We start from the raw sequence: 24,342 nt of genomic DNA, 5'->3' as shown, positions 1-24,342 counted from the left end.
TATCTACACTGTTGAAAATAATATTAATTCAATTAAAATCTAACAAATATAACTGCAGTCTAAGTATATTATTGCGTTAATAAACGTTAAACCTCTTATAAACTTACAGTTCTCCTTCTTATTTGTGTTGAAAATATGTATTTGTTTGTTTTTAAACATAAAGCTTACACAATGATCTATCTGTGCTCTCTACCCACAATGGGAATCGAAACATGAATTTTAGCGCTATAAACCTTAAGATAATCTTAATCTGTCGGAGAGCTAAAACTGTGGAAGGAATAAAAACAAACAATCTGTTTCACTTTAAAATTTATTTCATTAAATAAATGGTGTTATTACATTTTATACCATGTAGTGAGAGTCTTGTTTTCTGTTAAACGAAGGCAAAAACACAAATATCGTTTTCAAAAGTTGTGCTTGCTTTTGTTTCTGCAGATATAATCTTATATCAGCTAATCCCTAAGGGCAACAGAGCAGCCATTTTGAATATGAAGTTTGTTTTCAATACATTGGCATAAAAATACAAAATAAAAATATTATACATTTAGAAATTGAACAAAACCTTACACGCGTTATAGTTACTAATTTTCCACACTTGCTCTAGCCTGAACGAGATTAGTTTGTGATCAAAACATGATATACTTTAGATAAAAATAGTTTGTATTTAAAGCATGCTGTAGTCTAAACAAGAGTCGTTTGTTTTGGAAGATTCAGTTATGGTTACCATAATAATCAACTTTCTCAAAACATGAATTGGAAAACAGTTAGTACTTTGGAATGTATCGTCCAATCAAACATCACAATGAAGTCTATCTAACAGTCATTTCTATTAACCATTTATATAAGCTGCTAAACTTAATTTTTACTTTACAATGATAACACGAATAGGTGTAATAGCCGAAATATTAGCATTGCTTTATCTCTATTTTCTCTCAATGTGTACATTTATAGGAATTTTTCTTTCGTTAATTTGTTTTATTCACAATTGTGACACTAATCTAAAAATCATCGACATTTCAGAGAAAATAATTTTGATTTAATGTTCACCTACCATGAGAACGTGTTTGTAAAATAACTTATGTGAGGTAACATAGTTCATGAAGTGATTCAAGTCTTGCAAGTTATCAAATATCAGAGTAAACAATCAGCTGTAAACACGAGAAAATGGGAAGAGTTTCATTTCTGTTTCCATTTTTTCCTTTCATGCGTGAGTTTGATCTGTGGTTTGTGACTGTCTTTTGATGTGGCCTGAAGGGTAACGGTCTGATATTACATGAGTTTGATCTGTGGTTTGTGACTGTCTTCTGATGTGGCCTGGAAGGGTAACGGTCTGATTTTACACGAGTTTGATCTGTGGTTTGTGACTGTCTTCTGATGTGGCCTGGAAGGGTAACTGTCTGATATTACACAAAGTCACGCTGCATATTAAGCGCCATGTGGAGATCTCGCCCGGAAGAGTGAAGAATGACCATACGTTTTCAAAACCTTTAGAGGATGACACGTCACGAGTTATAGAAAGTACCTGTTATATCGTGTGACCTTTTTGAACTTTTCTTAGACGTCATCTGACTGACTTTTAACACACTTCATTTACAAGGAGAAATAATATCATAATCGAGACGTAGTTCATATATTTTGACACTATTTCAAAATGGTTCAGCTGGCTAAACTTCCGCATTCTATAGATAAACTCGTTTTTTTAAATATTTATATACGAACACTAAATTACGATATTTTGATTTTAGTTTGATACCCATAAACTATTAATATAATTATACCACACCGATTAGTTATCCATCACCTATTATGTCAGAAGAATTGTTGAATATGGGCCAAGGTAATACACCTTCTGTTGTCATCGTTGTTACACTTTTACTTAACTGATTTCCATTAGCATGTTTTTCCTTATTCCATAATATCTGCATTATTTTACACTTGACATGATATATGTGTGTTCGTTAGCGTTTCCGTGTGGATATAACAATAATAATTTGCTGAACTACTTTATTATATATATCATACATATCTGTCTGCCACACGTCGTTGACCACCAGACCTCATCGGCTAAGCTTGACCATGATAACATATAAACGTCCATCCACAATGTTGTTTTTCATGGCAAGCAAACAAAACTTAAAATGCTACCTTCGCGTTCCTCTAATTTGAAATATCCATAACTGATTAACCCAGAAAGATCTGAATATATAGGAGGACATCTGTAATCAACTTTACTTGACCATCCAATTCTAAACTCAGACATATTGGCTTCACTGCTTTGATTCAGTATTTGTCGAAGTGCGGAATGATAACAATGTTCAGATAATTTTAAACAATGCACAATGTAACCCTTCTTTTTTTAGGGGAGAGGGGCAAGTCAAAGTTGAGCTCCAGTCAAAGTTTATTTGAAGATTCGTCAGGGGTGGAAGTGAGAAGAGGCCTAGCGATCAGTAAACAGAAGCTTATTTAGCCAACCTATTCTTTTCTTCGAAAATTATAAGCTCTTAATTTAAATTTATCTTATTCTTAGATTTAACGTACATTAACTTTTCCAAATAACAATTGTTCAGAACTGTCATCATTTTGTTTTATAATTAAACATATTTGTTAGTGCGTACCCTAATTTAAACATTCAATCATTAAAAACAAACTTTTATAGTAGAGTATAGCACCATTTTAGGCTACATCACATAGTGGCTTATTTTTTCAGAGCAGACTTTTCATCTTATAGTGCGAAACAAATATTGCTTAAACTTGTATTATCAAGAACTTAAAATGCCACGTCTTATATCATACCAGGAAAGTAACTTCAGTTGTTTCTGTTCTTTTGCCGGAATTCTTACTTCAGCGTAACTATGATTGTGATGAAACAAAAATTAGTTTACTTCTCAACTGAAAATAACATCCAAAAAATTCGGGTTAACTGTGCTTGGAAATATTGATTAAATTGTTACATCCCATCAAAAAAGATAAGATCTTAAAGTTTTCCAGTGCGCTTTTGTTTAGTTTATCAAAATCATACCTACTTTAAGAAAAAAAAGTTTAAAGTAATGTAAAAGTAAAGTGAACTTAATTTTTCATCCATCCCAAAGTTACAAAAGGAAATTGATATTTGGAACGTTAGACATAAAATGAATTTGTTGAAAAATACTTTATTATTGTTATATTTTCTTTCTTTTCTCGATTGTAGGTTAATATTACTTTCTCGGAATAACATAACCTAGCATAATGTTTAGAAACAACGACAGACCTATTGATTTACCTCGGCTTCCATCCTCTAAATTAAACAACTAAACAAAAACTATTTTTAAAATATTTAAAGCCAGTTGTTATCATTCATATACTTATCAACCTTTCTGTTAAACTCACTTAAATTTACTCCATAATAACATTTGAAGGCAATCCATTCCAAAAGCCAACCACCCTGTTAGAAAAATGAAACTGTCTTAGTTGAAAATGACTCTTAACCTCACAAAATTTATATTTGTGTTCCATAGTCCTGCTATTTTCACTGTTAAGTATGAAAAAAAGACGATTTGTCAAGACTATCACCTCAATTAGACATCTTCTAACTCTTCTGTTTTTTAAAGAAAACAACAATTTGATAGAGATTTCAGACTCTCTTCATATGACAACCTTTTCATCCCAGGCAATATTCTATTAACCATTCTCTGAACCATTTCCAACAATTAAATGTCTTTCCTGAGATAAAAAGTACAAGACTAAACACAATGCTCCAAATGTGTCCTAATCAGTAACCTGCAATCAAACTCTTTAAACGTGTACTCAATATTTCTGTAGTCACAACATAAAATCCTATTTGTCCTATCACTAGCAACAACACACTGATTGGATGACTTTAGAAACTGATCAACCACTACACCAAGATTCTTTTCTTTCATGATCCTGTTAAGGTTATTCCCATCCAAACTATACTTATATTACAAATTATTTTAACCTACATGCATTACCTTGCATGTAATATCATTATAATCCATCTACAATTATTTACCAAACTCACTAAATAATCTAAATCCTTTTATAAAGCAGCACCATCCTTTTTACAGCTAGCAACACCCAAGACCTACAATTACTAGAAGAAAATTTATCACCTCCCTTAAAGAAGTAGGTGACATTAGCTAACATCCAATCCTTTGGCATTTATCCACTCTTCAAGGATTTCTAAAAACAAATAGTAGCAAGTGACTAGCTTATCCAATCAAAATCTCCTTCAAAACCCTTAGAGAAACGTTATCTGACCTAGGATACTTGTCATCTTTTAAACTTTCCATTTTTTGTCAACCAGCTCAGAATTAATGGAGTCATCTCGTTTCCATTTATCAACCGTTCAAGATGAGAAATACTACTTAAATGTTCATTGGTAAAAATTGAAGAATAAGCAAAATTTAATAGCCCGTGAATTTCATAATCATCAGATGCCAGTCTTCCTTTATCATCGCTCAAGTGTTCTGTCCCATCCTAACATTTTGTTTACCCTTAATGTACTTAAAAGAAATGTTCATTGTTAATTTATACATTATCAGTCAACCTTTTTTTCATATATTCTTTTTGTTTTCCAAATTTCCGATTTGACCAACTTTCTTGGTCTTATATGATCTTCCAAATCACCTGTCATACCAGTCAATTTAAATTTTATTAAGCTGTTATGCTTTTATTTAAGTTTATCTCTTATACCCTGTGTGAGCCAACCTGGTGTTTCACTACAGCCACCCTTTCTTTCTACAAGGAACATTATTCATGTCGAATATTTAAAAAAAATTTCACTCTAAATAATTCGGCTGCCCAATTCACAAAAGATATTTTTGTTGCATCTCTTAAAAATTTCCTCTTTTGAAACTTGTAACTAAAATATCATTATTACTGATTACCCATGTGCATCAAAACATCAAACCTAACAGAGAAATGTTCACTTCCACTCAGACGTTCCGCAATTTCTATCCTTTCGATCACTTCTATATTTGAAGTTAACAATAAATCTAAATTAGCATCTTTTTTAGTAGGTTCACTGACCATTTGGTGAATGAAAACATCTTAAACTGTTTCCAAAAATCTTTTCCCCTTGTGGCTTGATTCTAGTACTTTTCAATCTATATGCTTGAAATTAAAATCGGCCACAGTTATGACCTCATTAACAGCAGAAATCTTAATCTTACTCTAAATACATCAATATCATTTGATGGTCTGTTACAAATTCGAACCAAAAGTGACAGAAATCCAAATGGATATCCTCAACTTCAACAAGATGTAACTCACCTTTAATACTTTGTCCCTATTAAATAGCCTGTAATCCTGTGTTTTAGAGAAATTTCTGTCACCAAAAGTATCTACACTTAACCATTTTTCAGTTGTTCCTATTACATCAAACTCTCCATTTTTTTACAAGTGCCTTAAGTCATATAGTTTTTTCATTTACTTCTAGAATTACAATAGTAACAAACAAACCTATCCTTATAACTATTTCTATACTCATTTACTACGCTAAGGTTCGGCATGGCAAGATGATTAAGGCACTTGACTCGTAATCTGAGGGTCGCGGGTTCGACTCCCCGTCACACCAAACATGCTCACCCTTTCAGCCGTGGGGTGTTATAATGTGACGTTCAATCCTACTATTTGTTGGTAAAAGAGTAGCCTAAGAATTGGTGGTGGGTTGTGATGACTAGCTGCCTTCCTTCTAGCCTTACATTTCTAAAGTAGGGACGGTTAGCGTAAATAGCCCTTGTGTAGCTTTGCGCGAAATTCAAAAGCAAACAAACATTTTCTCTATAAATGCTTTTATCAATCCCTTGTACTTATTAATTAGCTCCTCTGATCTACTTTTCTATACATCATTATCCCCAATCATAAATATTTTCGCTCACTGTATTACGAACATTCTTTAGTTGTTTTTTATTTACAGTCAGTACGAAAAATTAGGAAATTTAAGGATTCCAAGAACGTTAATGTATGCCTTATCTAATTTTATCTATCCAACCTGGTTATATCTACATTTCAGAAACTGAAATTTAATTGTCTCTTCCCAACAAATAAATATATCTGGTTCCAGGACAGTAAGGGTTCTCACTGTACTCCTTGTAGAGCAGATGTTTTCAGAAATTCTGGGTTTTCGTAACATATCACCTTTTCCTCAGAGGGATTGTCTTTTCTCGTTAGATGGCGCACCCGGAGGAAGAGGAAAGCAGCCACTAATGAAGAGACAATGAGGAGCAGCAAGAGAATTATTAAGCCAGCAGCAAACCTTGGAACTGATATACAAATGGAGTTAGCTTTAAATTCAGGGACACTAGAATACACGTCGACAAGAGCTTCTTTTGTTTCTGGAAGAGGTAATGTAAAGTCTACATCACCAGGAGCAACTACTTGAATAATACGTTGAGTCTGGATATCTGTGGCTTCTGGAATTTGTCGACGGCGTCTTGTTGTGCTATTGGATTCTAGTTCTTTCGACCTTGGAGAGGCATCACTAGAGCGAGGCATGCCTACGCCTCCTGTGTCAGATACAGCATATCCAGTAGAGATTTTCAAGTCACCTTTTTCTGCTGGGAGTTGTTCGCCATTACGATTAAAGAAAACTGCCGGATAATCTTCATCGACAGGATTATTAGATCCTAAATACTGAGCTGAATCTGAGTTGGAGTTTGGCCGTTTGTCTTTCACTGGGATTTTAGTATGCTTAGTGCCAATATAGGTTGGCTTTGTCTCTGAATAGGAAACAGATGGGACACGAGGAGCAGGTAAATAACCACCACCCAGATCTCCATCGCACTGTGGGATAGGACACTCGTGCCTACATACCTGGATCACACATTGGAAATGGACATTTATAAAGTCTGGGAACTTGAAAGCTTGAAAGTAGGCATATGAAATAACAGAAGCAGATTCACCAAAGTTCTTCACTTTCTGAAATCTGCTCATAATCTTCGGCCTCACTGTACAACCATAATTATCAACCAATTGAATAGGTTGATTTTTGCCATCGTGAGCAATACAACTTCTCACAAGCATGTCAAACTTGTGTTCATCGTCCTTAATGGCAAGAACCATAGTCATTGTTTGGCCAATCTTGACAATTCCAGCTACCTCACTAGCCCAAGGTCCCTTGCCTACTTGGATCTGCATCCAGCACTGAATGTTGTCACCGAGGAAGTTGGCTGTTACAGCATCCAACATGTCCACGTTAAAAGGTCGAAAAGTCACAGCCTTTTCATAGAAATCATACCAAGTACAGCGAAGCCTGCGGGCCTGATCCCAGATCTCTTGAAGCTGAGGATCGTACTGGATAATAACCGTATTTTCAATGAATAGACCGCCACCATATCCTTCCTCGCCACCATGTGGGTCATGCTGTTTTTGGCTACTGGTCATCCCACATTTACCTAGAAATATTTCAAAATTAACATATTCGTGGCCAGTGCCTGGAGGTAAATGGACACAGTTATGATCACTATAGTGACCCTTACTGAAGATCATGCCATAAAATGGACTGTCAAATTCAATATTGACCTTCATGTGATTCTTTTCACACTTGACATTCAAAGCTTTGATTTGAGGCATATCTGGTCGTCCAGCTGGCCATAAATCATGTGTTCCTACTTCAGGATAACCTTCTTGACCCTCCACATGATAGGTCCCTGTTCCAGAACCAACTAGACTAGGACCAGGTCTCCCAACATAGGAAGGCCTACCTGATCCTGGTTCTCCAACATAAGAGGCAGTCCCTGGTCCTCTACCACCATACACAGGTGCGTTATTATGCAAGAGACCATCATCTTTTGGATAAATCCGGTGTTCAGCTGGCAGGCTGGCTGAGACTTTCGCTTGTACATCCTGAGATTTACCAGTTTCTCCGGCGGACACCTGAGTTGATTTTGAAGAAGAAGAAAAGGACTTTAACTCATGAAAGTTAAAAAAAACAAAAACAATAATACATAATATGTTAAGTCCTGTTAGTCAAATGCTTCGGGTGGAAGAAAATACATTTATTGAGAATAACAGTAGGAAAGGGTGACAAATTAATCACCAATGTAGAATTTTATGTGCATCTAGTGAATACGTTAAACAACAATGTCGGATTTACTACATGTGAACGCTAAACCCATCAATTGTAAAAGTAATATTCACTTGTATGTAGCTGGTAAACACGCGTGACTTGAAGTTTATATAAGTTTACATATCTTGCTATTACCCAATAAGGTCCTTTAAAACCTTATCTGGTGTTGCGAAATACTCAGAAATGCCATTTTACAATGTAATTTTAATCTGGTATTTGAACTAATTTATATCAAGTTAACGCCGAGACATAGTCATGGAAGACGGCCCGGCATGGCCAGGTGGGTTAAGGTGTTCGACTCGTAATCTGAGGGACGCGGGTTCGAATCCCCGTGGCACCAAACATGCTCGCCCTTTCAGCCGTGGGGGCGTTATAATGTTACGATCAATCCCACTATTCGTTGGTAAAAAAGTAGCCCAAGAGTTGGCGGTGAGTGGTGATGAATAGCTACCTTCCCTCTAGTCTTACACTGCTAAATTAGGGACGGTTAGCGCAGATAGCCCTGGAGTAGCTTTGCGCGAAATCCAAAACAAATCAAACCAAGCTAGTCATGGAAGAGTTCATTATTTTCAGTACCAGCCTATGACATAGTTATCGACGAAGTCCGCCAACCTGTATGCGACAAAGAATGGTGTGTGCTAACGACCTGGGTGTTATATTTGTCCACTGTTCTGTGCATATTCAAGCGTATTAAATTTTATGATGAGAACAGCCTTTCATCAATAAAACTACGAACAGCTAAAAAATTCATAGGTTTAAATTCTGCGTGAGTGAATACTGGCCAGAGAATACGTTAATCTTGGCTGAAAATGTTATAATCTTTTCTTATATATTTTACGACACAAATGAGGAAATCCCGAAACGCCTCCTAGTTTTCTTTCGTTGTTGTGTTTGTTTATTGTTTGTTTTTTCGCTTGACAAACGCCGAGAAATCAAGAGTTTGGCGACATTGTTTTTATTCGTAAAATGATTTTGTTCGTTCGGAAGTTATTTTTTGTTGTCATCTTTCACGCTAGGACATTCAAGGTAAACGGTTTTACTTTGGACCGTGTCTTTCCAAGTTCAAACTATACATAAAAATCTGTAGGTCTGCTCAAGCCAATTCAGTAGGCCTAGGTATTTACTCAGTCGTAATATATTACTGTCTTTGAATCGCGTCTATACAATATGGTCATACACTTATCTGTGTACTAAAGAGTAACATTTTAAAAACTATAACGTTTCAGTATCTAAGTTTTAAAATATTATATATTAATTATGTACTATATATTAATGTTTCAGACTTCTGATTACACATTAGTGAGTACATGATTTACAACAATATTAAATTGCTTGAATGTCATTTTTGAGGCAAACGTCAAAGCATAAAATTAGTTTCTTCCCTTTTACAATTTACTAAACGTAAATCGAGTTGCACCATCTTCACACTATGCTGTTGTTTATTATTAAATACAAAGCTACACAGTGAGTCAGCTGTGTTCTAACCACCACAGGTATCGAAACCCGGTTTCTAGCTTTATAATTTCTCAGACATGCCTTTGTTCCACTGGGGGAGGGGCAAAATTGGTGGAAAGTACATGAAAATCATATTATGTGTGTATGTGTGTGTGTTTTGCTTTTTCGTATAGAACAGTTTACTTTTCCAGTTAATTTGCTTCGTTAAAAGTTCTTTAAAATAATTTGATACGTTTTGTATTTTCATTTTAAAATATATGCCCTTAAATCTAATGTAACTGTACCCTTATAATATCTAGAAGGCCCAGTATAGCCAGGTGGTTAAGGCACTCGACTCCTAATCTGAGGGTAGCGGGTTTGAATCCTCGTTGCACCAAACATGCCCGCCCTTGCAGCCGTGGGGGCGTTATAAAGTTACGGTCAATCCCACTATTCATTTTGGCGGTGGATGATGATAACTAGCTGCCTTCCTTCTAGTCTTACACTGCTATGTTAAGGACGGCTAGCGTGATAGCTCTCGTGTAGTTTAACGCGAAATTCAAACCTAACCCCTAGCACCAAAGATGTGCATTAAACATTCTATTTTAATAGTTCTCTAGTATAAAAATAGCGTTTGATCAATAAATATCTTTCAGACATTGTATTAATTTATAACTGTCTTTATAGGTGAAATAAATAATGAGTGATTTAATGCTGAGAGAATTTATGAATAACTCCTACTTACTTGAATCACTGTTACAATAACTGTGGACATAACAAAAATTGTTCGATGAAACATATTGTCTTCTCTTTGTTTTTGTTCCTTTCTACTGGAATAGGCCACAGCAACGCCCTCTACACTAATAGATAAAGATATATATGTCATTCAGGAAGAACAAACAGATTCAACTGAGATTAACAATCAAGGAAGTGACGTCTATTGTTTCTACAATGTTTTCAGGTGTGTGTCACACGTCTTCACTTTTCTACACGATGTCCCACTTCAACATTAGTATATTTGTAGTTTGTTCGCTACCTGGTCATGATTAAAGTGTTAATAGTTTATAATTTCTTGGTTCAGTAACTAGATGTAAAATGCAAATAAAATGTTCAAGTACACGTATATTAAAAATAATGTATAACTTGCATGATTGGCTAAATATTTCAGTTCTTCATTGTTTTAAAACTAGAGTATTTGCTATCTTATCTTGCATGTTTAGAAGGTAAATCATGTTAACCTTATATTGTCTAGTAAGTAGAATCTTCACAACAATAGGACAGCATAATTATGTTAGAAGTATTCACTACGTAGATCACGTGGCTTTTACTCACTATATTATCATGATAAGAGTTAATAGTGGTTTATTGACTACGTGTTCTCAAAAAGATTATTTAATACATGAATAAACTGCAGTTATTCAATACATGATAACATAAAATACTGACTATACGTTGTAGTTTATTTATCACATTGATAACGGTTAAAGTACTTGGTACTCTAACCGTTACAATGTGATAAATAAATATATTTGACTTTTTTTTTGAGTAGAACAATGATAAATCTTTATAACCTACAATTAATTAGGAGTCTCATATATAAGTCACACGTGCAAAATTATTAAAGAAAAACCGCTCAAATTTAACGAGCATATTTGTACACGCCCATACATAAAGTCACGGCAGCTTGTGGTCTTACATTTTCACTACAGCGTCACCTATTAGTAAAAGTGGATCGTTTTTGTTTGTTTTTTTCTCTTCAATTAAAGATGAATGATTTAGAGCGGTAAAACTATAATGTGAAAGGTTGCGCAGATACACAAGTATTGGTTGGGCCAACAAACTAAATTAGCACATTCTAGCTCAAGTTTACAAAACAAATCATAAATAACGATGCCTAACACGGTTTTACCGGTTGCATGGGGGTGACAAAAACTGTTAATCTAAATTCCATAGCATTACTATAAAATGTAGTATGAAAAATTTTTATCGAGGATTTGAATTTCGCGCAAAGCTACTCGAAGGCTATCTGCGCTAGTCGGCCCTTATTTAGCAGTGTAAGACTAGAGGGAAAACAGCTAATCATCACCACCCACCGCTAATTCTTGGGTTACTCTTTAACCAACGAATAGTGGGATGAACCGTCACATTAGAACGCTCCTACGGTTGAAAGGACGAGCACGTTTGGTGTGACGGATATTCGAACCCACGACCCTCGGATTACGAGTCGCGTGCCTTAACCACCTGGCCATGCCGGGCCGTTTTAGGGAGGAAAACTACCACCGTATATTATAAATGAATATGGTTGTTTCTGTGAAGTAAAGGTCTGTTCCGAACAACTGTAAAGCTAATGTTGATTACTATCGAGTGTCAATTTTTTTACTCGCTGTGGTTTGTTGGTGTGTATTGACAAAAAGTCATGATATCTAATCACAAGTACATTAGAAAATACAGCTGTAAGTATAGTTACCTACTTGGCCGCCAGTTCGATTTCATTTCTTTAAAACATACGCTGAATCATTTTTAGGGCGCATTGTTTTTTTCGTACTTAAGATATTTTTAATCAGATTCTCTATACGTTTACATATTAGTTTATTAACCACATGATCACAGAATATGTTCTAACAGTTTATGTTTCCCTAAAACTGTGGAGGAGGGACGAAGGAGAGGTCTCCTGTTTTATCCACTTTCACCAGTATATAGTAGTGTTTTGCCTGCTAATCAGTTAGTATACATCAAACTGACGTCACATGAGGGACACTTAACGTTGCGATTTGTACTGTCGTGATGTGAATAAAACATGTGCATGCATGAAGAATTGTATTCTCTGCAGGCCATAAAACACTATGCCTTATTGACTTCAAAAGCAAGAAATAAAAGCATTTATTACTCTTAATTTTGATTTTATTTATTCTTGAAATCGAAGACTTTCGGGGACCCTGCTGATGTACATCTAGTTTATTACGTGACTGCAGCTATACAGTATGGATTATATCTTAGTATTGCACTACACATGATAATTATAGCTTAGTACGTTATTATGGTGATTTCAATGCAGATAATTGTAGTTTAATTTACGATCACGGTTAGAGAAATCAATACATGTAATAAGTCGTTGTGTAGTGTATGATCATGGTTACAGATTTGGTGGTTTGTTTGTTTTGGAATTTCGCACAAAGCTACTAATTTAGCAGTGTAAGACTAGAGGGAAGGCAGCTAGTCATCACCACCCACCGCCAACTCTTGGGCTACTCTTTTACCAACGAATAGTGGGATTGACCGTAACATTATACGCCCCCCACGGCTGGGAGGGCGAGCATGTTTCGCGCGACGCGGGCGCGAACCCGCGACCCTCGGATTACGAGTCGCACGCCTTACGCGCTTGGCCATGCCCATGGTTACAGAATTCACGAAGCTAGAAACGTTTTGTTTTGTTTTGAATTTCGCGCAAAGCTACACGAGGGCTATCTGCGCTGACCGTTCCTAATTTAGCAGTGTAAGACTAAAGGGAAGGCAGCTAGTCATTACCACCCACCGCCAACTCTAGGGCTACTCTTTGACCAACGAATAGTGGGATTGACCGTCACTTTATAACGCCCCCACGGCTGAGAGTGCGAGCATGTTTGATGTGACGGGGATTCGAACCTGCGACCCTGAGATTACGAATCGAGTACCGAGTGCTCTCGAAACGGTAATACAAGTATAATGCAGAGCCAAGTTTTTCAGGATTTCAGATAGCTTTTGTATGACTATATCTGGCCAAACGTACAAGTTTACTAAAAAATAAAATTAGAATATTAATCAAAATAACTTATACACAAATGAATGTGAAAAATGTTTTTAGACCACGAAAAACAAAGACTTAAAACTTGTTTATCTCCGTTACACAAACCTCCTTACGTCGTATATAAATTTTCAAATCCTCTCTGTAAGAGAAAGTACATTGGTTTACACGCTTGAAACACACGTTGAGAATCACTCCAAAAAATTGGTCTACATAATTTCATCTTTCCAACATCTTGCATGGAACTGTTGGTGTTTTCACAACAACCAATTTTCAGTCTTTGGTTCAAATGGTTTGTTAGAGGATGCTTAGCATTAAAGAAACTTAAAACCAGAGCTGAGTTTATACCAACCACTTTTTTTTTAAAAAATACCAATTTGTGAATTTATTATTCTAACTAATAAAACCAAAGTTGAACTTGAAAGTCGAATTAAATTACAATTACCATAAATAATCACATTTAACGTTTTTCCTAACATGTACTGTAAATTAACAAAACTAAAATAGTTCGAAAATATATTATTTAATTTTAAAAATCTCATGAAGCTAATAAATTAAATGAACTAAATAACCTGTGCTATTTACATATTGCACAGAAGGTAGATGTTTCGTGTATCTTCTGTTTCTATAGATGTACATTCACTTCCACATCATATATTTTTAAACGTTTAATTAAAACCACACCTGTTCAGTAGCCCTCCAACACACAGTTCCTTTAAGATATGCTGGAACATTACGTCATTAGTTTGCTCCTTGGAGTTTCAGAAAGTATAGTTTTTTGATGCAACTTTTTTAAAACTAAATAAGGGGAGGAGTCCTAAAGGTGAGACGTATACCTACATTATGTGAATAGACGTACTGTTATAAGCACATGTTTTGTACTTTTACAGTAAAAGTACTGAAGTATACGGACAATAACAGCCCAAAACAATGCAGTCCTTTAAATCTAAATAAAACCACCTAACGGCAAACCGGTAAAGGATTTGGATCCACAAAATAGCAACAAAAGAAACAATCACTAACAGCTTTACACCCAAACTAAATAGAACATGGTGATCATTTTATTACGTAATATCTTCAAATTTCAAAGTCTTGTTTTCTCGTCGAGTACTTATTATTAATAAAGTAGGGCGCCCTCTACGACAGTCGCTTTATAGAGACGACGTAGACCAACAGTCTTCCAGTGTTATTCAAGATATGCACCAAATACGATAAAAAAAAAAAAAGAGCAGTCAGTTTCGGGTCAAAGATGCTGTATTTACACAAAATACAAAATTGTTTCTATCGTGACCACATAACCGAAAGGTTTTCTATTCATGCTTACACAATAGAACTGCTTTATCGTCATTCATGACCAGACAATAAATCTGCTTTATCCTCAGACTGCGTGAACATGCAATTTTAATAGACGAACCGGGATCCATAAAAGTCTATTTCTTTTCTATGAAGAAGCAGTTCAGTGAATTTGCTCACATGGATGCTTAGACGTACATTAGCACTTTTACGTTCTCCACAAAGACACTTGAAGGGAATACAAACGAAGATCCGTTCTCGTTACCAACATTCAGAAGGACAGAAAACCATAATAATACTTGTGGGTTAAACGGTTAAACGCTTAGCACTGCATGCACAACTTTTCCATTGAAAGCTAAAACCTTAACGATTTTCGACTTCCTTCTAACTGTATTTTATTAATTTAGGTATCAAATAAAACTGTTTGCTTCAAATGCAATTTAAATGTTTTTTTCTCGATCTATTTTCATTATATTATTGAGCCACTCTCTAGACCCCTGTCTATCTTTTTTATTCCAATATTTATATTACTTTTGCTGATACGTTTTAGGCATTTGTTATATTTGTCATGTACTTAAATTACGGATTTAAGGTCCTATTTGTAGGTATTTGTTATACTGGCCATGTGCTTAAATTAAGGGTTTAACTCTCCTTTTCCTCTGTTTATAGTTCCCCAGTCGGAACTGTGCATTGGTTTCATATCTTCTTGCACAGTGAATTATATTTACTATTTTTATATATCTTATTATTTTACTTTAAACTGGATTTCATCAATGATTAACGTGCCGAAATGTGGATCATAATGTTCAAGGTTTAAATAGCGATATATACCACTAAGATATGGGAGTGTTTCAACCATAGGCTTGTCCAGTACACAATACGATCGTTCTGAATGGTCGAGTAGTTTAGTATGAACAGTTCACATCGTTTTGGGCCACTCTTCCCCACATACATCTCTCGTTTTGGGCCACTCTTTCCCCACATACATCTCTTCTAGTGAACCCTAAATGAAAGCCGTCAATGGAAACATCACGTTACACAAACTAAATAAAGAACTTATCTTTTTGCTTCATGCGTTTGAAGAGGACAATAATTTTGTAATTCCAATAGTTCCTGCTTCGGAATTTGCAGTGTAGTACTACAGACATAAATATTTTCTTTGTTTGTGTGTTGTTAAGCACAAAGTTAAGCTTCGGGTTACCTGTGCTGTGCTCAACATGAAGAATGAGATCAAGTTTTCAGCAGTATAAGCTCTCAGACTCGTCTCTAAGCCACTCGCTGTGCTAGTCGTAAAATAATCAATATTCCTTATCCAAACTGTAAGTAATAGAGGCTTTCATACGAACCGGTATTTGGGTTCACGCAGTAAGCCTAAATAACAGTGACACAAATTGCGCAACATTAGTATTACTAATAGGCTATGGTACTGTTTATTATGAACTACTATGCTGTGGTAACATTTATTATTGTGTCAACCAAACTTTTCTTGTTTCTTTCTGTTTTTTTTACTAAATTAATTTTAAAGTATAAACATAATCACATAAATACATTACCTTCTTCAGTAAGGAGAAATATTTATACTATTATAAGTTTTTAAACAGTATAGCATCGATCATCAATATTTGTGAATGCTCGGCCATCTTGAAAAATGCAACATTGAAAGTAAGCAAATTGTGCTCATTTTGAGTGGGAAATGAGCATGTTATCGAGTGGCCGAGACAATAGTTACTACACTGATCTACTCAACTACTTGACAAGCCTCCTACAATTCAAACCCATTATTCGATTAAATATAAATGACCCATGCTGATGGCTGGATTCCTTCTGCCACCCCCTTTCCACGCACCAGAAGCACAAAGGTAAGCCCCTAGTGGTATGGCTGCGGATTTATACTGCTAGAAACCAGGTTTTGATACCCATGGTGGGCAAAGCACAGCTAGTCCTTCATGTAGCTTTGAGTTGAATAACAAACAACAACACAACGATAAGTATGTGTACTAATACGCATAAAACCTGGTTTCGATACCCGTGGTGAACACAGCACAAACAGATCATTATGAAACTTTGTGCTTAACTACAAACAAACAAATCCTTTTTCTGGGCAGCAATGTTAAATTAGGGGTGGCTTTTGTGACTATTATACAACTATTTTAATATTGATGTTTGTTTAACATAAACTAATATTTAGAAGTGCACATAACTTATACTGTTAAATCTGTATTGCAAAATTACTGTCTGTTCACTAAAGTTGTAGAAAATTTTCGAGTGTAAAGATCAACAATATATGTGTGTATGTAAACATTGTTGTGTCGTCTATATTGTTGTACAGGCTGAAGTTTCTAAAAACTCTCATCAAGCCTATAAATGTAACCAGTGCGACACTCTAAGAGATATATTATTGATTTGCTATAGTTGGTGTACTATAAACCTCAAAAGCTATAACTGTGATTAACATTTATTAATAAAGTACTTCAGAATTTAACCAGAGATGTTGATAAGTTTCGAATATTACAAACCATTTAATTTCAGCATATTCACATCGGACTGTAGTATTTTTAGGAAAACCTTATGTAACTTCAGTGGCGGATAACTCGGCATGTGGCCGGAAAAGAACGAACAACACAGAGCTAGCTAGCTAGCTCCCTGTTAAGTAAATTGTATATTTATCAACTCAAAATAAATCCACTCATCGTGAACCCTCGATAAAACATCAAGGAAGTTCCAGACCAGGTAGAAGACTCAATATTGTTTGTAATTTTGTAAAACTTTTGTACATAGATCATTATTTAAAATAATTGTTACTGTAAATTGTGTTGCCAAGTATTATAAATTAGATGCATATCAGCGTTTCTTTAATTTTTAAATCTAAGTTAGTCAAAATTACAATACGTTACTTAATAAATTGGAGGGTCTTCCAGGATAAATTTTAATACATAACATTATGCTTAAACCTTGGGCGTTTGACTCACCCAACCATTTGTTCCACGTCTTGCATAATATGCCGTTCTGGTTAAAAATACCAACTACTAAAATTAATTATGTATGTATTGAGCAAATTAGTGTCATGTTTCACCTTAAAGTATAAGTTTAGGTAGAATTAGATGTTACATGTGTTTGGTCACTCTTAGATAATATGTTATGTCATACAGCTTTGTTTATTATAGTTACAACGGATACATTAACCTAATTTCCCATGTGATTAAAGCAACATGTTTCTGATTGAATTAAAATACTTCCTTCTAGAAGAGTTTGAGTAAAGATAACATAAATGTTCGACTAATCCAATTATTCCAAAGTTGTTACCTCGTTTGCAGTTTATACTTGGGTAAATTTTAATCGGTATTTCAAAAACACACATTATTTACGTACATAGATAGAGAGACAGACAAAGAAATCAGTATGATTGGCACTAGCTAAGCCTAATTGCTTAAGGATTTTTAGGTCTGTCCTGCACAATGAAAGGTTACTTACTCAAATAGAGGGCGTTTTAAAACAAGTGTGTGTATGTGTGTTTTTTGATAGCAAAGCTACAAACAATCAAAGGTAGCTCATGTGAAAAACCTGCTGTTATTTTAGGAGCAAGTTACATAATGGCATAGCTACCCTTTGTCAACCATAGGAATTGAGCACTGAATTTTAACATTGTTAATTCGCAGAATAACCGAGAAACTGTTTGAAAACAAATATAACCAACTTCTAAATAGATTAACGTGTTTATTACTAAATTTTGTAATCTGATAAGGAGTTGACATTGTCGGAAGGTGTAAAATTATTCTGAAAGTTACGAAACAGTAAATACGTTGAGCTAATGCTGTAATAAGCTTACACTAGTAGTTCACGAGAGTCTGAAGTACGCAAATAGTAGATGAAACATATTTGGTTGGAATATAGGCCTATAAAATTCACGAACTACACGTTTACTACAGTTTACTGTTACATTAAATCAGTTCATGTAACCCAGAAGTAAAATATCACTTGACGCAGTAAAGCACACCCTTAGCAGTGGAAAGTTACTGGGTTCATAGAATGAATGTTCAAAGAATGGGAACATAAGGAACTGTTGTATTGAAATATCAGCATCCTAGATGACATACTTAACAACATTCTGTAAATTATAACATATAAAAGTGATTTTTATTTATAATATAACACATTTAGAACGTGTGTTTTACCAGTCTAGGTGTAGATAGACGAATTATGGTAGTGGAATGCTGACCTGAACTGTCACTAATTTGAACTACCAACGAGAGGAAAAAAGGAAACTAATCGACAGCGCCCACTACCTACTTTAATCTAAATCGAATGATAAAATTGTTTGTCACTTTTATAATACATCTACAGATTAAAAGTGCAGAGAATAGTTAGTGGCATATCGCAAACTTGAACCTCTAACCCTCCATCCAGCAGCCTAGCACGTTAGTCATTAATCACTTCGGTCCAGATTGTTTATGACAGGACGAGTTTACATAATATAATTTGTTTATTTAAAGCTTCTAACCCTCTAATCAGCAGCCCAGCACGCTAACCACTAATCACTCCGGTCCAGATTGTTTATCACAGGACGAGTTTACCTAATATAATTTGTTTGTCTAATTTTTAAACCTAAATTACATTATAAATAAACGATTGTTTTGTTGGTTACTTTTCCTATTCATGTAAAATAGCGCAACAGTTATATATAGAAACAGAAAGAGATGAGTAAGCAGATAAATCAATGTTCTGGTCCTTTAATATATGGCCTTTTTTAAAATTTAACTTTGATGTCAGGTATTACTCAATGTGTTACTATAGTAACAAATGTAAAATCCAACATTTATTAATTACTAGGAGGCACGGCATGGCCAGGTGGTTAAGGCATTCGACTCGTAATCCAAGGTACGCAGGTTCGAATCCGGGTCACACCAAACATGCTCGCCTTTTCAGCTGTGGGGGCGTTATAATGTGACGGTCAATCCCACTATTAGTTGGGATACTCTTTTACCTGCTGATCATCACCGCCTTCCCTCTATCTTACACTGCAAAATTAGGGACGGCTAGCGCAGATAGCCTTCAAGTAGCTTTGTGCGAAATTCAAAACAAACAAACAATTAATGACTAGGAGAATACCCAGTGTTGCTCGGATGAAAATGGCTTTAAATATATTGATTAAATCAAGTATAATAATCATAATATTTTGGGGAAAATTATTTTTTTACCTAACTAAATATTTTGATTAAAACCAATATGCAATAAGCTAAAAATAAAAGTTCGCTATAGCTATTTCAATCAAAGCAAAATCGGATACAATGCTCCTGTTTCTTGCGTGTGCTTTGCACGATATTTCAAGTTTCCGAAATTTCCTATCTTTTCGTCTCCTGATTTCTGCTGTGTTGTGAAGTGTCATATGCAGCGTATTTTGACATTATTATCGTTTCGCTTAAAGAAGAGTTCATTTATTCTCTTCTCATCGCAACATAAAATAAATGAAAATTTGGCGATAACAAAGTTTTTGTAAAGTCATCATATAGCTGATTCTTGCGAGTACACGTAGGCAAACCAAAATATATGGCTGAAGCAATCTGATTTACCAAAAGCAGACTTAACAGTTAAGGGAAGTTAGAGAGTATGTATGTATGTATATAAAATATAGAAGGAGGGTGGGTGTGTTTTTGTTATAGTAAAGCCACGTCAGGCTATCTGCTGAGCTCTCCGAGGGAATCGAACCATTCATTTTAGCGTTGTAAATCCGCAGACGTACCGCTGTACTAGCGGGGTAAGAGCATAAATGAAGTTTTTAAGTCGTTTTAACACTAATTTAAACCATGAATAGAATGATTAGAAGTCCTCACACAGAGAATAAACGTAAGCAATTGTCCTCCTGACCACATATTAACAAAAAAATATGAACTTTTCAAGCTGAAACCAGTTGGCCGTTTTGTTTGCCAAAAATTACTATATTTGTCGCTTTGGTCTCAATTTGTGCCTCAAATTGGCCCATGAGAGTGCCGAAAAAGCCCATGTTACTTAAAGCAAAAAGTTGTATCTTTACTTCGAGCTTAGAGTTTGTAGCGTTAAACCAGTTGGCTGTGCAAACGGAACAGACCCACAGAGAAACAGAGACATTCGCACTTATATACAAATATATAGATTAAAATATTAGCGTATTTTGTAGAAGTCCAGTTAAATAAAAATTAACCAAAGTAGTTATAGCTCGCTAACGACAAGAGAATCGTGTAAAAGAAGAAACGTAGAATCCTTCACAATAATACAAACTTGCGTAAAACTCTGAAACTGAATCTTTAAAAAAATCTAAATTATTTTAAGTAAAATAAATCAACCAAGAGAAATCAAACTGGAATTGTTTATAATTCTGAAGGAATAAAATGCTTGAAAAACAACATGCTGGTTGCTGGTACTTGAAACACTATAACAAAAGCAGACAGGTAAACCGGCTGGTGCTCAAATAAAATCAATTTCAGTTCCATCCAGAAAATCTATTACATGAAAGAGATTGACCAGCAGTACTCAAGTACTATCTCTGACAATCATACAAGAAACGTCATATCGAATAATACGAGCTACGCTAGAAAACTATCTAAGATAGTAGTTAAAGAAAGCTGATACTGGCAACCATCATACAAAGAGTTTATTTTATTCATTTGATTTTTGAATTTCGCGCAAATATGCACGAGAGCTGTCTGCGCTCGCAGTCCCGAATTTAGCAGTGTAAGAGGGAAGGCAGCTAGTCATCACCCTTTACCGCCAACTCTTGGGTTACTCTTTAACTAACCAATAGTGGGACTGATTGTAACATTACAACGTCCGCACGGCTGAAAGGACGAGCATGTTTTGTGTGATAGGGATTCAAACCCGCACCAAGCCATGACGGGACATCCATTTTTAACTATAAACATATAAAAATTATAAATATACAATAATTTTAGTTAAATTTTCCGATAAATGTGACACAATGATAACTGTAAAAGCAGATTCAAATTTCATTCGCTTTTTTTTTACTTAGTTAACTATGGTCGCAAAAGTTACAGAACTTGGTTCTCGCTGACGTAGAATTCGAGCTCGCCAAAAATATCACGAAACTCCATTATCTATAGGATTAAGTTATTAAATCTTAATTATTGGAGATTATTAAATTTTTGATATTATAAATCACGTGACATGAACTCTTAGAAAACATGCACAAAAAATACGGTACTTAAATACGTGTATTATTTAAGCCTCCGCCTGTGTTTTAAGAGTACAGAGTGACGTAAAAATTTCACTCTATTATGACTTTTCTCACGTTCTACTCGAAATGTGCACTGTTGATACCACGACACAAATGTTGCAACAGAATTTCCCGCGTTTTTACAAGGTTAATGACATCCCAACCAACTGCTGTAACAAAAGAGACAGTTGACGAAACACGAACAGGACTTAGAAAAACCATAATAAAGACGGAACTTTTGGATCGCCCCATTTGTGCACCACAACCCTCAAGTTGTAGCTGAAACCACTTCAGATTCATAGAGGAATACATACCTCCGCCGAACTATTAAGACCTACTTCCCCGCTGTAACAGCGTTAAGTCTACGGATTTACAACGTTAAAATCAGGGGTTCTATTTCCCTCGGTGGGCAGAGCAGATAGCCCATTGTAGCTTTACTATAAGAAAAACACACACTATTATGACCATCCAATAAAAAACTTTCACATCTCGGGAGAATAATTTTATTTCACGTTGAAACAATGTAAAACGATAGAGACAAGCACGCGCTTACTGTTTGTGAATTTTAATACATTACATGTATCATGTTATTTTCAATAAAATAAATAAACAAAACATTTCTTTTTGTTACAAAATTTCGAGATTCGGGAACCTACGTTTACGTCAAATATATGTTATTGATATAGCTTTAATCTATTATAAATTTAGATATATGGTCCATCTACCCATCCAGGAAATGCATATCCTTTATTGATGCGTGAAATGCATGAATGATATGCGATCCGATTATGTTGTTTCAAGATTAGGAAAATAACTGGAAATACATTTGTGGATAGTCCTCCATACAAAGTGATTTTGTATGGTTGATTTAGAATATAGCTACATTGGGCTATCTGCTATGTCCATCACGGGGAATCGAACTTCAGATCTTAGCGTTGTAAGTTCGTGTACTTACCGCTGTACGTTCAGGGGAAAACTTGTATTTCAATAGTTCGTTCTTAAATTTTTGAATCTGTTTCAGAAATTCACACAGAGCTAACCGTCCCTGGTTTTGAACTTATAAGTTAGAGGGAAGGCAACTCGTGAACAGCATTCGTTGCCAACTCTTGGGCTACCTTGAGTGAATAATGGGATATGATCCGTCTCTCCTACAAAGCACCGAAGATCCCAAAGTGCGGATCGCGATTTCACCAAAAGGGACAAAAACCAAGAACCTTTGTACTTGCAGTATGAAACACTAACAAAGAAGGCCACGCAACTTACATGATTATATTTAATAACTACAAATCGAATCTTCTTCAACAGCTTCATTTTGTCGTAAAGCTTTAACAAAGTTGTCTAACTGTTTTGACCTGAAACAATTTTTCAATACGTCTAGTGTATAAAAAGTAATTAAATTATTCGGTAAAGACAGAACAGAAGCTAATTGCTTCTAAGATTGAAGTTGACTAGCTCCAGTAGTAGGTTAATAACAGTTTCAAATCTTACTCGAAACGAATAATTTAGTTTTTATATGATTTCAAAAACAACGTATTTGGGAAAATTATATCGAATAATAAACTAAATTAGCATGTATTCAACAACCTTTAATGTACAATAGGAAACACGTGGTAAACATATGATATTGAAACAAGATCATATTTGTTAAAGATGTACCACGGACATTCAAAAACATTGCCTCGTGCATTCGACATCCTTACTCACAAATCCTATTTCTAAGGTAGTTATTGTCTTCCGAAATGTCACAGAATCTTCGATAATCTGTGGGAAGTCACGATGAAAAACGTGAATGAAAAACCTCACGATAAGTATGGTTTTGGTTTTAATACACAAATTATTTTATTACATAAACGATTTTTTTCTCGTATTTAAACTTTACTTCACTATAGATTTCTAGTACTTGCTTACAAACTTTTAATGATTTCAAAGTGCTTTTTCGAAGCGTGTGACTTGTTTTATTAGTTACATATAGATCTATATAAATAAATGTGTGTGTGTACATAGCCCTCCCTTTTCAGGAGAGGGCAATGAGTTGAAGAAGTTACTTATAAATATATATTTAGTTTATAACACAAAGACATATACAAACAAACATTGGATTATCAGAGAAGACTTACCACTGTAATTTGTTATAGTTCTAGTGGATTAATGTCTATTAACAAAACCAATGATACCATTTTTACAACTATAAAATATTACAAAATTAGCAACTACGAACGTACATTTTGTGTCTATTTGATTTTCACAGGAAATTGGTTGGTTTTAAAAATATAAATATATACTATTTGTCCTCAAAGTTGGACACCTAGATACTAAAAGAGAAACCTACCAATATTTCAGACGTATTTTTTTCTTTTTTCTTTTGTTACAATAAACACATTTAAAATTAAATCCAACAACAAGACTTACGTAACACAAAAAGTCCACTATGTAAGCAGCCGTATACTGAATGAAATCTTCCCCGCAGTGCTTTTACTCGCACGGCTCTGGCCCGTACCAACCACATACAACTAAAACACAAGACACTAGTCTTGTTTGCAAGGTCAAGACTACTACTAATGC

General features: G+C 35.0%; 1 protein-coding gene across 1 annotated transcript; it reads right to left on the bottom strand.

Moving 5' to 3' along the window:
- Nucleotides 1-357: 357 nt before the first annotated feature.
- LOC143238969 (uncharacterized) lies at nucleotides 358-24,342 on the bottom strand. Its single transcript, XM_076479647.1, has 3 exons — nucleotides 24,190-24,342; nucleotides 10,248-10,362; nucleotides 358-7,875 (listed from the first exon to the last, which is right to left on the bottom strand). Exons 2-3 carry the CDS (start codon nucleotides 10,299-10,301, stop codon nucleotides 6,079-6,081), a joined length of 1,851 nt encoding a protein of 616 aa, XP_076335762.1. The 5' UTR covers nucleotides 10,302-10,362; nucleotides 24,190-24,342; the 3' UTR covers nucleotides 358-6,078.

The sequence above is a fragment of the Tachypleus tridentatus genome, chromosome 13, assembly GCF_004210375.1.
Source record: "Tachypleus tridentatus isolate NWPU-2018 chromosome 13, ASM421037v1, whole genome shotgun sequence".
Taxonomy (NCBI): Eukaryota; Metazoa; Arthropoda; class Merostomata; order Xiphosura; family Limulidae; genus Tachypleus; species Tachypleus tridentatus.
This window is presented reverse-complemented; position numbering and strand designations above follow the sequence as displayed.